This window comes from Panthera pardus, unplaced genomic scaffold, assembly GCF_024362965.1.
Source record: "Panthera pardus isolate Hobbes unplaced genomic scaffold, ASM2436296v1 HiC_scaffold_8, whole genome shotgun sequence".
NCBI lineage: Eukaryota > Metazoa > Chordata > Mammalia > Carnivora > Felidae > Panthera > Panthera pardus.
In genome coordinates, this window is record NW_026527013.1 from 8,235,584 (window position 1) to 8,249,656 (window position 14,073).

At 50.5% G+C, this 14,073-nt stretch overlaps 1 protein-coding gene across 1 annotated transcript; it reads left to right on the forward strand.

The window, feature by feature from the left end:
- The first annotated feature begins 5,855 nt into the window (after nt 1–5,855).
- On the forward strand, nt 5,856–13,977 carry QTRT1 (queuine tRNA-ribosyltransferase catalytic subunit 1). The gene is made up of 10 exons (XM_053898522.1): nt 5,856–6,143; nt 6,379–6,447; nt 6,546–6,684; nt 9,063–9,141; nt 9,269–9,384; nt 11,905–12,043; nt 12,293–12,368; nt 12,497–12,606; nt 12,695–12,782; nt 12,894–13,977. The coding sequence occupies exons 1-10, from the start codon at nt 5,901–5,903 to the stop codon at nt 13,044–13,046; spliced, it is 1,212 nt and encodes a 403-aa protein (XP_053754497.1). The 5' UTR covers nt 5,856–5,900; the 3' UTR covers nt 13,047–13,977.
- Nucleotides 13,978–14,073: the final 96 nt, after the last annotated feature.

A 14,073-nucleotide genomic window follows, 5' to 3' on the forward strand; every position in this document is an offset into this window, starting at 1 on the left:
ATCAGCCCAGAGCCCGACGCGGGGCTCGAACTCACGGTCTGTGAGATCATGACCTGAGCTGAAGTCGGACGCTTAACCGACTGAGCCACCCAGGCGCCCCAACCCAATCTCTGTCTTGAACCCATGACCCCAAGATCAAGAGTCGCATGCTCTACCAACTAAGCCAAACAGGTGCCCCATTATTATCTATTTTAAAACTTTAAATAAGCTTATTTAATTAAAATTGAATCATGGGGCACCTTGGTGGCCTAGTGGGTTGAACCTCTTGATCTCGGCTCAGGTCATGATCCCAGGGTCATAGGATCAAGGCCTGCATCGGGCTCCACACTGAGCATGGGGCCTGATAAGATTGTCTCTCTCTCCCTGTGCCCCTCTCCTCTGATCGTGCGCTCTCCCACTCTCTTGCTTTTTAAAATAAATGTAAAAAAATATATATATATGTATATATATTATATATATATGTTTGAATCATAAGTAAGGCTTATTACATGCCTCTGTTTTCTAAATTTTTGTTACATTTAATGTGTTTTTGTGTGTGTGTACATATGTTTTCATTTTTTTATATAAATGTTTTACTGTGGAAAATATAGAAAATTTACCATTTTAAGCTTTTTTCACATTGGCTAAGAGATTTCCTCCCCCCATTTTATTGAGATATAATTGACACATACATTGTATTAGTTTTATTTATTTATTTACTTATTTATTTTAAGTAAACTCTGTGCCAACGTGAGCCTCAAACTCATGACCCTGAGATCCAAAGTCTCTCATTCTGACTGAGCTAGCCGGGCGCCCCCATATTCGTTTTAAGTGTACAGAATAATGATTTGATGTATGTAATATTTCAAATGTATTTAATATTTAGGGACGCCTGGTGGCTCAGTAGGTTAAGCATCTAACCGGCTCAGGTCATGATCTTACGGTTTGTGGGTTTGAGTCCACGTCAGGCTCTGTGCTGGAACCTGCTTTGGATCCTGTGTCTCCCTCTCTCTCTGCCCCTCCCCCTGCTCACACTCTGTCTCCCTCAAGAATAAATAAACATTAAAAATATATTTAATATTTGAATGGGAAATGCAAAGATCCAGAACTATTAAAAGGGAATTTTTTCTGCATGTTAGTAGGACGATCTTCCCAGATCCCCTCCCCAGTGAAAACTGGGGGAAAGTATTAAAATAACAACCATTTAAAGTCTCTGGAAGGGGTTCTAAAGGCATACAGTAAATGAGGAATCAACTATTCAAGAAAATCTATGAGAAAAGTCAGTTACAATAGTGAGCGTTTCCAGTATTTGATATCTTCTACCCTCCTGCCTTCTACCAGTTCAGTGAGATGGCAACTCCACTCCATACTGGTGCAACCGGGCACATGGGGTTTGCTCACACTTAGCCCCCAGCTGGGGGAATCTCTTCTCACCAGGGGCAACACCCCAGAATTTCCTATCCTGCTCTCGGCTGCCTGTGTTAGGCTGTTTGAGGCAAGTGCAGCTCTTCCAAGAGAGGATAACAGAACTTCCAAAATTATGGGCAGACTCCAATGACCAGAGCCAAGAATGTCAAGGATTCTCAAATGGGATAAACGAAAAGAAATCCACACTGAGGGGCGCCTGAGTGGCTTCAGTCAGTTAAGCATCCGGCTTCAGCTCAGGTTATGATCTCACGGTTTGTGAGTTCGAGCCCCGAGGTGGGCTCTGTGTGGACAGTGCAGAACCTGCTTGGGATTCTCTCTCTCTCTTCCCCACTTGTGCGCTCTCTCTCTCAAAATAAATAAAGAAAAAAGAAAAAGAAAAAAAGAAATCCCCAAAGAAACCAGAAAGACAGAAACAGGTCACAGGAAAGAGTATTTTGATTGAGATCCTAGTGGGTTTTGTTTGTTTGTTTGTGATTTTTGGTTGTTGTTTTAGAATTTTAAACATACCTTTTAATTTGGTACTGGGGCTAAGACGTAGGCAGAGTGCTAGAGAAGTGTCTGGGATTAGAAGAATATAACAAGGTAGGGTTAAGTCAATTGGTTGGGTGAGGGGAGGCAGCTACCTGCTCGACAGGGGCAGCTTCAAAGTATCCACCCAGGGGCGCCTGGGGGGCTCAGTCCGTGGAGCATCTGACTTCAGCTCAGGTCATGATCTCCAGGTTTGTGAGTTCGAGCCCCACGTCCATCAGGCTCTGTGCTGTGAGCCTGTGAGCGCAGAACCCGCTTTGGATCCTCTGTCTCCCTCTCTCTGCCCCTCCTCCCGCTTGTACTCTCCCCAAAATAAATAAATCTTTTTTAAAAACGTGTCCATCCATTATGGCTTCCACCTGTCCCTCTTCATAGTCCAAGACCTGAAACATCCTGCAGCGTGCTGCTCCCCGGGTCATCACTGAAAGCACTCAGCCTGACTGCGGACGGAATACGCACAGGATTCGCTTACTGAAGACCACGCCTGGATCCAGCTCATAGCTTACACCCGACGATGGCTTGGTCACCTCTGCCACCACCACGTCTGCCTGCTGCAGCCAGGCTACCTCCCGCTCACGGAGGAGTCTGTCAGTCTCACCCCCAGCAGCCTCTTCCCCGTGCTTGCCCAGCTTGGTAGCCACCGGGTGCTCCGTGAGTACCTCCCAGAAGGGCCAAAGCTGGGTACGATCTGCTGGTACAGCACCCAGCGCCCAGTCCTTGCCGCTGCAGGGGACACTCACGCAGAAGTACAGGGCATGGTGGCCTGGCTGGTCCAGCTCCCTGTGCCTCTGTGTCCCTGAGCTCCCGAACTCCGGCTACCGCCTCCGCCCAAGATCCGACTTCTTAACAGTGAGAATGGAAGCTACAAGCCGAGCATGTTCAGCGGGCTAAGAGAAAATAATTGTCAACCTATAATTATATACCCAGTGAGACTATCTTCCAAGAACCTGGGCAGGGCGCTTGGCTGGCTCAGTCATTAGAGCTTACAACTCTTGATCTCAGGGTCCTGAGTTGGAGCCCCCTGTTGGGCATAGAGGTTTTTTTTTTTAAGCCCATTTATTCATTTGGAGAGAGAAAGAGAGTGTCTGTGTGGGGGTGGGGAGAGGCAAGAGAGAATTTCAAGCGGGCTCCGCACCATCAGCGCAGAGCCCAACGCCGGGCTTATACCCACAATCGTGAGATCATGACCTGCGCTGAAGCCAAGAGTCAGCTGCTTAACCGACTGAGCCACCCAGGCGCCCCACAGAGTTTACTTTAAATATTAAAAAAAAACAAAAAACAAAAAAACCCAAACCTTTAAATCAGTAGCTACAAATATTTCTTCACAGAAAACAGCATAGCCAGATGGGGTTACAAGTGAGGTCAATAAAATATCCCAGAAACAGATAATACCAATCTTGCACAACTTCGTCCAGCACATAGATATTTGAACACCGAACTCAGGCAGATACAGTACAAGAAAGGAAAACTCTAAACCAATATATTTTATAACAGAGCTATGATGCAGGAATTTTAAATAAAATACTCATTAAAATTAATGTAAAATGCCATAACATGTAAAAAAGATACCATGACCAAGGTGGGGTTATCTCAGGAATAGAGCTAAATTTAGTAGTAAATAAAAAAATAAATTTACATCACTGGGCACTTTAAATGAGACGAATAATATGGTCATTTCAGATACTGAAAAAGCATACAATGAACATTTATTTATGATAAAAATCTGTTAGTGAGCCAAGAATTGAAAAGACCTTTTTTTTTTTTCATTTTTAAAGTGTTTATTTTTGAGAGAGAGAGACACACACAGCATGAATGGGGGAGGGGTAGAGAAAGAGAGAGGGAGACAGAATCCCAAGCAGGCTCCAGGCCCTGAACTGTCAGCACAGAGCTTGGCGTGGGGCTCGAACTCACAAACCATGAGATCGTGACCTGAGCCAAAGCTGGATGCTTAACCGACTGAGCCACCCAGGCGTTCCTGAAAGGACATTTCTTTACTTGGTATGGTGCATCTTCCAAAAACTTACTGTAGACATCATACATAAGGGTGAAATGTTGAAAGCATTTTCTTTAAAACATCTTCAGGTTTTTGTGTGGGGAGTAAAGAACAAAAGCCGTAAGACCAGCGCAAGATGTCTACTGCAATATTCAAAGCAAGTGATGCTAGTGGCTGGGCCAGAGTGAGAGCTATGGAGGGGGTGTAAACCAGTTGATCCTGTATAGATTTTGAAAGCAGAGCAGCCAGAATTGGCTGACAAATCAGATGTAGCGAGTAAGACAGTGAGAGGTCAAGGACCACTCCTAAATTTCTGGTCTGAGTTCCTGGAAGGACTGAGCTGCTATTACTGAGAAGAGGAAGATGGAAGGAGGTAGGCACGGTTGGGGGGACAATCGGGAGCTCTGCTTTAGACATCTGAAGTTTGCGTGCCTACAGACACCCAGTGGAGATATGTAGGAGGCATCTGGGAAGACGAGAGAGGAGTTCAACGAGACAGAACTACACCGAGACTAAAAACTTGGGCACTGTCATTGCACAGATGTTTTAAAAGCACAATATGAGTTACAGGTGACATGATACAGAATGATGGGGGGGGGGTAGCATCATTAAGATTGGGGGAGTCAGGAGCAGTTGATAAAATATGAGTCAGCCATAGGGATACCAGAAAGGGAGAGTATTGCAGACAAAGGCAATGGCAAGTGCAAAGGCCCTGAGGTGGGTCTCAAGGGTGGGCATTTTTCAGATATGGCCTCAGTGAAGATTCTCCACCCTGAAAAGCCCAAGGCTCCTAGGTCAGTCTTGCGAACATCAGCACAATTGAGGCCAGTGGGCCACTGAGAGGCAGGATTCTGGGGCAATGGCGCCCTCTGCTGCCCATAACAGATACAGATAATCAGCTCCATTTTCAACAGTAAGTTATTATATATTATATAATATTTGTTATTTATCTATTTATTTTTAATGTTTATTTTTGAGAGAGAGAGAGAGAGACAGAATGTGAGAGGGAGAGAGGCAGAGAGAGAGGGAGACACAGAATCTGAAACAGGCTCCAGGCTCTGAGCTGTCAGCACAGAGCCCGCCGTGGGGCTCAAACCCAGGGACTCCCAAACCATGACCAGCGAAACCATGACGGGAGCAGAAGTCCGACGCTTAACTGACTGAGCCACCCAGGCACCCCATATTTTGTTATTGTTAATGGAACAAGGCTAGTGGTCAATAAATCTATGACTCTCTCATTCCTGTGCGTCATGAAAGGTGGCACTAGGAGGTGTGAATATAAGTAGGTCTACACTGAATTAATGAAAGAAAAATGTGGCTAGGTTCTGGGCCTCAGTCTCCTCTAAATCTAAAATTCCTTCTTTTATTGTATAGACTAATATATACTAGGTGCTGTTCTAAGCTCTTGGGATAAATCCGTGGACAACATAGACAAAAGCCTGTGCTAGGCAACTTATTAAGATCTCTATATATGCATGCTTCTTTCAATCTTTACAATGTTTTATTTTTAATTTATTTTTTGAAAGTTTTTATTTTTAAGTAATCTCTACACCCAACGTGGGGCTCCAACTTAAAAGCTAGAGATCAAAAAAAAAAAAAAAAAAGCTAGAGATCAAGAATTGCATGCTCTACTTGGTTAGCCAACCAGGCGCCCCTTTTACAACGTTTTTAATGCTGAAGCAGTGTTATTCGCTGCATTTTATAGGGGAGATTATCGCTTAGAGAGGCTTTGACTGTAGAGCAAGTAAGTGGCCGGGTTGGGATTCGAACCCATAACCACAGTTATTTCTCTGTAACACGCCCCCGCCCCAGAAGCGAACTGAGCACTCCGCGGGGACGAGCGCGCCGGCGTCTGTTGCCATGGTTCCCGGACTCCCTTCCAAAAGGACAGCCCGCGCCGCGCGTCACGTGACTTTGGTCAACATGGCGCCGCCCAGGGTGTTGCAGTGTCCACGTGGTTCCGTTAGCTAAGATGGCGGCAGCTGTTAGCCCGACGTCCGTGGAGTCGGCCCCCCGGATAATGAAGCTGGTGGCCGAGTGCAGCCGATCTAGAGCCCGAGCAGGGGAGCTGCGGCTGCCGCACGGGCCGGTAGCCACTCCCGTGTTCATGCCAGTGGGCACGCAGGCCACTATGAAGGGCATCACGGCCGAGCAGCTGGACGCGCTGGGTTGCCGCATCTGCCTGGGCAACACCTACCATCTGGGCCTGAGGCCGGTGGGTGGGTTCTGCCTTGGTGGGGCGGCGGCAGAGAGTGGGGAGCACGGACACCTCCGAGGCACGGGCACGCCTCTAAGTCAATCGACAAAGGCTTATTGACGCCCCCGGTGGCCCAGGCCTTGTGCTGGGCGTGAGAGAGCGGCGGGGCCCGAAGCTGGCCAGCCCTGTCCTCCAACTCGAGCCGTCAGGGTAGCCCTCGCCTCTAACCTGATCCTTTCTTCCCCTAACCCAGGGCCCCGAGCTGATCCAGAAAGCGCACGGTCTCCACGGCTTCATGAACTGGCCCCACAATCTGCTGACGGTGAGGTGGAGTCGGGGCTGGGATCCCAGGGCACTTCTCAGAGGTGGAGATTCTCCAGCTCCACCCCCCTGACGGCCCTGCGGTGGGATTTCCCCCAGGACAGCGGCGGCTTCCAGATGGTGTCTCTGGTGTCCCTGTCCGAGGTGACGGAGGAGGGCGTCCGCTTCCGCTCCCCTTACGACGGCGACGAGTCCCTTCTGAGCCCCGAGAAGTCCGTGGAGATCCAGAACGCCTTAGGTGAGCGAGTCTCGAGCCGCCTCCTCTTCCCCTGCTTCTAGGGGTTGGAGGTGAGGCGGGCCCTTTGCTTACGTGCTGCTTGGCTGTGGGTAAGTCACTCCCGCTGTCTAAGCTTTGGAAGAGCCAACTCAAATGAGGATAGCGCCCGGGAATAATGACGTAATGTTTGTAAATCTCTTAAGCCAGTGCCTGGCATGTAGTAGCTTTTATTATTTTTATTGCTGTTATTTCTCTTAAATGGCAAATTAGTCGGGCAAAGATATGTTGAAATAAGGGGGGGCAACAAGGGGAGAGTGAGGAAGCTTTAAGTCCCTCCCATCTCCATCAATATCCCTCACTCCTTGATAAGGACAATGAACATTTCTCTTTTAATATGTATTATATGTAATCGCTTTTGGCTAAAATCAAGTGTAACATATATATATTATACATCATATAGTTTCTCACTGTAACTCCTTCCCTCCCCCCCCCCCCCCCCCCCCCGCAATTTGCTTCTTGAAGAAATGGGTTCTTTTCCCCTGTAGTGTTTCACATGGTCTGAATTTTGCGGATCACATCCCCATGGTGCTGTGTGACAGTTTTCTTCTGCCTTCTAGATTTACTGTAGGTGGTAGTTAGATCTAGAGGTTTGAGCCAGATTCTAGTTCTTGTGTCCTTTGGCAAGAGGGCTTCATAGGGTGTATATTTCCATCCGGGAGCTGGTAATGTCTGCCGGTCTCTCCCAGTGAACCATCAGGCTCTTTGCCTGGGAGTATCATGCTATTAGGAGTTCCAAAATGGTAATGTTCTTTTCTTCATTTATCAGCTAGATTATTTCTGTAAAGGGAAAGGTGCCTCACCTACTCCTGAGAGACCAAGTAGTTCAATTCATACAGGGAAAGTGGGATTCCTCCTTTTCCTTCTTTTCCGGTTTTCATGAATTGATTACTTAACATCCTCCAGCGGTAATGAACTAATCTTTAGTTTTTTTAGGATCACCATGAAATCATGGGTTTAAATGTCGTTGATGTGTCTCACTGTATTGCAGCTGGATCGAGCCTTATTGATCCTTTTTGTGTCTGGCTTATTTCACTGAGCATAATGTCCACAAGGTTGTAGTATATGCCGGGATTTCCTTCCTTTTTAAGACTGAATAAGGCACTCCCTAAATTGGATTTTCGTAAAAGATTATAATTGTCTTCGTTTTGCTTCCAAGTAGGTATGCCATAAGCGTAAGAAAAAAACCTTTGGTTTTGAGAAGTTTCTAGATTTTGGAATTGTGGGAAAGGAACTTTCTGTGAAGGGTTAGACCATGATTTTTTTAGCCAGACCTCTGTTGGTGGTCACTGGGGCTCGCATGGTGCTATTGCCTGCCACACCGTGGCGAATCACTTTGTGTACCCAACATTTTGCTCTTGAAGGGTAAATTTGCAGAAGTGGGATTTATTCTATGTGCCTGGGCAGGATTTTAGCTGCCCAGGGTGAGGCAGGATCAAATGTGCATTTTATTTATTTATTTAATTTAATTTTTATTTTTAAAATTTCTGTTAATGTTTACTTACTTTTGAGAGAGAGAGAGAGAGAGAGAGCATGCGTGGGAACATGATAAGCGGGGGAGGGGCAGAGAGAAAGAGGGAGACACAGAATCCGAAGCAGGCTCCGGACTCTGAGCTGTCAGCACAGAGCCCGACGCGGGGCTCGAACTCACAAACTGGGAGATCATGACCTGAGCCGAAGTCGGACACTTAACCCATCGAGCCACCCAGGCGCCCCTTGTTTATTTATTTTAAATGCTTATATGTTTTTGAGAGAGGGAGAGAGAGACAGAGTGTGTGCGCGTGTATACCGGGAGGAGCAGAGAGAGAGTGGGACAGAGGATCCAAAGCGGGCTCCATGCTGACAGCAGAGAGCCCCATGCAGGGCTCGAACCCATAAACCATGAGATCATGACCTGAGCCAAAAGTTGGATGCCCAACTGACTGAGCCACCCAGGCGCCCCAAACGTGTATTTTAAAAAGTTCCCTCTGGCCATTGTATCAACAGCCTGGGGGACTATGTGGGAGTCAGCAAGACCCAAGGAGGGACATCTAGGGTCCAGCTTGTCCCCAGTAGGAAGTGAGGGCTTTCCCAGTGATGTGCTGCTGCTTCTTTTTTTTAAGCAAGTTTTTTTTTTTTAAGTTTATTTATTTATTTTGAGAGAGAGAGAGTAAGGGAGGGGCAGAGAGAGAGAGAGAAAGAGAGAATCCCAAGCAGGTTCCTCACTGCCACTGCAGAGCCCAATGTGGGGCTTGATCTCATGAACTGTGAGATCATGACCTGAGCTGAAACCAAGAGTCTGATGCTTAACCAGCTGAGCCACCCAGACGTCCCCCAGTGATGGTGCTTTTCTCACCCCCCAGGCTCCGACATTATCATGCAACTGGATGATGTGGTCAGCAGCACTGTGACAGGGCCACGCGTGGAGGAGGCCATGTACAGGTGTGTGTGTGTGTGTGTGTGTGTGTGTGTGTGTGTGTGTGTCCGTATGTGCATGTACCGGGAGGGGATCATAGCCCTGGAGCCTTGTCTCTTTACTCTAGGGCTCATGACTGGGTCCCTCTTCCAGGTCAATCCGCTGGCTGGACCGGTGCATTGCAGCCCATCAGCGGCCAGACAAGCAGAACCTCTTTGCCATCATCCAGGGCGGGCTGGACGAGGATCTCCGGGCCACCTGCCTTGAAGGTAGAGCCACGTGCCGGTAGCCGGTAGATCCAGGGCTTGTCCATCACCGAGGGCCCCACCCCCGGGCCTGGCACGTGATGGCGCTGACGGGGGTTGTTAATGGGCGGAAGGGATAGCTGAAGCAAAGGCACGGAGGCAGACATGGCAGGAGAATGTTTGCAGAATAATGGTGATTTCAAAAGCTAGCAATTTCATACTGTTCACCAGACGCTATGCCACGTGCTGGTCACAGACTGACCCATTTGGTTTTCGTAACCGTCCTGTAAGGTGGGAACTACCAGGTTCCCGTGGTTACAAAAGAGGAAACTGAAGCACAGAGCTGTTAAGTCACTTACCCCAGCCACCCGGCTTGGATGTTGCAGAGGTAGGATTTGGCCCTAGGTCTTGGGCTCTGGAACCTGCAACATTAACCGAGACACCGTGCTGCTTCCTCCTCAGGGTCAGGAGCGGTGCCTAGGGCATTCTGCTGTTAGTGGGGGTACTGGGGAGCCATGGAGGGCCGTTGAGTGGGAGTGTGACAGGAAGCAAGGGGCATCATGGAGAAATTCAGGAAGCAGAAGGCCCGTGAGGAGGTTGGAGTATCTGCCCAAGGGAAGAGATCCAGTAAGGCCCATGTGAGGTCTGTGGCCGTGGAGACAAAAGGGGGCCAGAGATGGGGACTCAAAGGCAATAAAGTTTCATGGGCAAGGCTCTGGGTCCTGGCGTTTAGCTGGCTGGATCCACACCTCTGATCTGCTGCCTCATGGCTGCGCACCCTCGGGCAAGTGGCTCGGCCTCCGTAAAATGGGCACATCCTCCCAGTGTCAAGAGGTCAAAGTGAGGTCAAATGGGAAAGTGTGTTCAAAGCGTTGTGCCTGCGCCTGACATCAGTATGTTTGTTGTAAAGACTGTCTTTGTCGTCATCCCTTTCGTCCTCAAACTGCGCCCAGTTCTGTGTCTAGTAAGTCTTTTGAACGGAGACCCCCTCCCCGGTCAGAGATACATTTCTGTATTTCTTTCTTTTTTTTTTTTAATGTTTATTTGCGTATTATTAAAACATTTCTTTTTAATGTTTATTTTTGAGAGAGAGGGAGAGAGCACACAAGCGAGGGGGGGAGGGGCAGAGAGAGGGGGAGACAAGACACAGAATCCGAACGGGCTCCAGGCTCTGAGCTTTCAGCACAGAGCCGGACGTGGGGCTCGAACCCACGAACCGTGAGAGCCCGACCTGAGCTGAAGGCAGACGCTTAACTGACCGAGCCACTCAGGCGCCCTAATTTGCTTATTTTGAGAGAGAAAGAGAGAGAGCATGAGTGTGCCAAGCAGGGGAAGATCAGAGAGAGAGAGAGAGAGAGAGACACCCACCCAAGCAGGCTCCATGCTGAGCTCGGAGCCCGACGCGGGGATCCGTCCCGTGACTGGGAGATCACGACCTGAGCCCATGTGAAGAGTCAGACGCTTAACCAACTGAACCACCCAGGCGGCCCGGAGATACATTTCATGATACAGCTCAGTATGTGTGGACATAGAAGAAAGCAGAAACCAAGGCTTCGTGAACCGTTACCCTAATGCGTGAAACACTTTCTCGTATCGTGTGTTCTCTCATTCAAGAAAACCCTACCACTCTGGCCTTGCCCCGTCAAGTTCATTTCTTGGCCACCTGCAGGTCGCCGGGCACCGCCCTGACGGTGCTTCTCATTGTGCTCCAAGGCTTAGCTGCACCAGCACCACCCGGCTTGTCCCCCACGACCGCGTCAGAGTCCGCGGTGAGGTGGGGCCCGGGAGGCCACGTTTGAACAACCCGTCCCCAGTGGACTCTGCCGTTCATTCCAGCTTTAAAACCTGACGCTCGGACCGGGTCCGTTTCGTCGACGCCGTGGCCTCCCCTGGTCGAACGATACAATTGGGGCCCAAGGCACGCCTGGGCTTTGAGGCCGCACCTGGGTTCAAGTCCAGCTTCTGCCATGTCTGGTCTGGGGTGGCAAGCCCCGAACACCTCAACGGCAGCGTAGAGCTGCAGCCTCTTCTCTGCAATTCTGGAGCCTAACGACCCACTTCTAAAACACGACACCACCCAGGAATTTGCAACGAGCTCATTTGGTGGCCAGACCAGACCTATGTGGTCATTCACCCCCGTTGTTGGGAGTCCTCTGTGTGTTTTGTGGCAGGACCCTCAGAGGATTTGAGGACAGGCTGTCGCCCGGCAGATAAGATGTGCACCGTTCTAAGATCTGGACAATTCTCAGCTTTGAAACACATCTGGCTTCCTCTTAGGTTTCAGCTAAGGGAGCACAGGCTGTGGGCCTCCCCTGAGGACTGAAGGAGGGGATCTCACATGCAGCGGGGACTCGACAAGTGGTAGCTGAGGTCACCAGCAGCCCTCAGACCAACAGACAGACACTCTCTCTCTCTCTCTCTCTCTCTCTCTCTCTCAATCCCTGAGAGATTGTGGAGGTCCGGGCAGGGTCTGCCCTGGGGTCGCAGAGGAGGAGGCAGACTTTCTTTTGCCTGGTGGCCCCTCACCTTGCCCTGTACCCCCAGAGATGACCAAGAGGGACGTGCCGGGCTTCGCCATCGGGGGCCTGAGTGGGGGCGAGAGCAAGGGCCAGTTCTGGAGGATGGTGGCTCTGAGCACCTCAAGGCTGCCTAAGGACAAGCCACGATACCTGATGGGGGTCGGGTATGTGGAGGAGAGGGGAGCGAGCCCTACCTGTGGGGAGCGGGTTCCTGCCTGGGCCGGTATTGGTGGAATGACCCAGCCCTGCCTGTTGGGGGGACTCATGGGTGGGGACTTGGCTTTCCTCTGGGGGCGGTTCAGAGGGAATGTGGCCCTGTCCCCGGGGAGTCTGAGCGTACGTGCGGGGGGAGCGCTGGGTGTGTGACCAGGGTGTGAGGTTCTCTGCTCCCTCCCCCGTGGCCCTCCCCCCAGCTATGCCACTGATCTGGTGGTCTGCGTGGCTCTCGGATGTGACATGTTCGACTGCGTCTTCCCCACCCGGACGGCGGTGAGGCCCTGGGCAGGGGGCAGATGGGGGCGGACCTGGGGGGGTTGAGGTGGGGGTGGGGCCGGTGAGGATGAAGACCTGGTTGACCCACTCCCTATCCCCCCCCCCACCCCCCCCGCCCCCCACAGCGCTTTGGCTCTGCCTTGGTGCCCACCGGGAACCTGCAGCTGAAGAAGAAACAGTATGAGAAAGACTTCCGGCCCATAGACCCCGAGTGTGCCTGTCCCACCTGCCAGAAGTAGGGGAAGAGGGGGGCCCGGGGGCGGGGGGAGGGTGCGGAGGTGTGCAGGACCCTGCGTCACTCGGCCCCGACCTCCTGTCCGCAGGCACAGCCGGGCCTTCCTGCACGCACTGCTCCACAGCGACAACACCGCTGCCCTGCACCACCTCACCGTCCACAATATCGCCTACCAGGTGGGCCTGTGACCAGGGCGGGCCAGGCGCAGGGTGGTGGTGGGAGGGTTCTGGGCGCCCCCCCCCCCCCCCCCCCCCCCCCGGGCTGACGCTGGCACCTACCCCCTGCAGCTGCGGCTGATGAGCGCTGTGCGTGCCAGCATCGTGGAGAAGCGCTTCCCTGACTTCGTGCAGGACTTCATGGGCACCATGTATGGGGACCCCACCCTCTGTCCTGCCTGGGCCACCGAAGCCCTGGCCTCTGTAGGAATCACACTGCGTTGATCTGGTTCCGGCGAGGGAGGGAGGGAATGGGAGGTATTGAGGGATTTTTTAAAATTATTATTCTAATTTAGAGTGTATCTGTGCCTTCTCGGGGAGGTGACCTGTCTAGGACCTCTTCCTCCTCTGAGTGTCATTGTGGCCAATGTCCCCCCGCCCCGCTTCCTGTTGATGATAATAATAAGTAATCATAGCAGCTGCTGATACCTGGGAACCACCTGGCACAGCCCAGCATGTAGCATGTGCCCCAGTGTGGGAGCTGCATCCTTTTTCCTGTGGCTTTGGCCCCCCCTAGTCACCCTGAGGGTGGGCACTCTTGTTCCCCGACTTATTACAGGTGAGGAAACAGGCCTAGAGAGGAAGCAGCTTGCCCAAGGTCACCACCGACGAAGTGGCAGGCTGGCTCCAGAGCTCATGCTTTTAGCCTTGAACATGGCTTAATTTTGCCGTCAGCAAACACAGTGATGAAGACAGTAGGTGTGATATGGCAGGGTGCTTACACTGTGCCTGGGACTGTTCTGAACGGTTGTCATGTGTGTGTTTGATTCTTGCAACTTTGTGATGCATGTATAGCTGCATCCCCCATTTTACAGATGAGACTGAGGCTCAGAGGAATGAAGTCACTCGGCCATTATCACCTGGCAAATACAGAGGCCCATGATCTAACCTAGAGATGGCCAATTACAGAGCTGGTACTCTTAGGAGATAAGGGGTTTTAAATTGGAAAAGTAAGACTTGTATAGGATCCACTATTCTAATAGCATAAAAGTGCAACTACTTTGGTTAGTTTGTGTATTCTTCCAGAAATTTTCCACGTGTACATATTTTTCATGAATGTGGCGTCCTTTACCTGCCGTTCTGTACCTTTTTTTTCCTGTTAGTATATTTGAAATTGTTTACACGTCAGAACATGAAGACTTCCTGTCTTTTTTTACAGCTGTCTCCCAGTGTTTATTTAACCGGCTCCCGTGAATGGGTATGTAGGATGTTGCCAGGTTTCTGTCACTGCGGTCAAGGCTACCATGCCAAA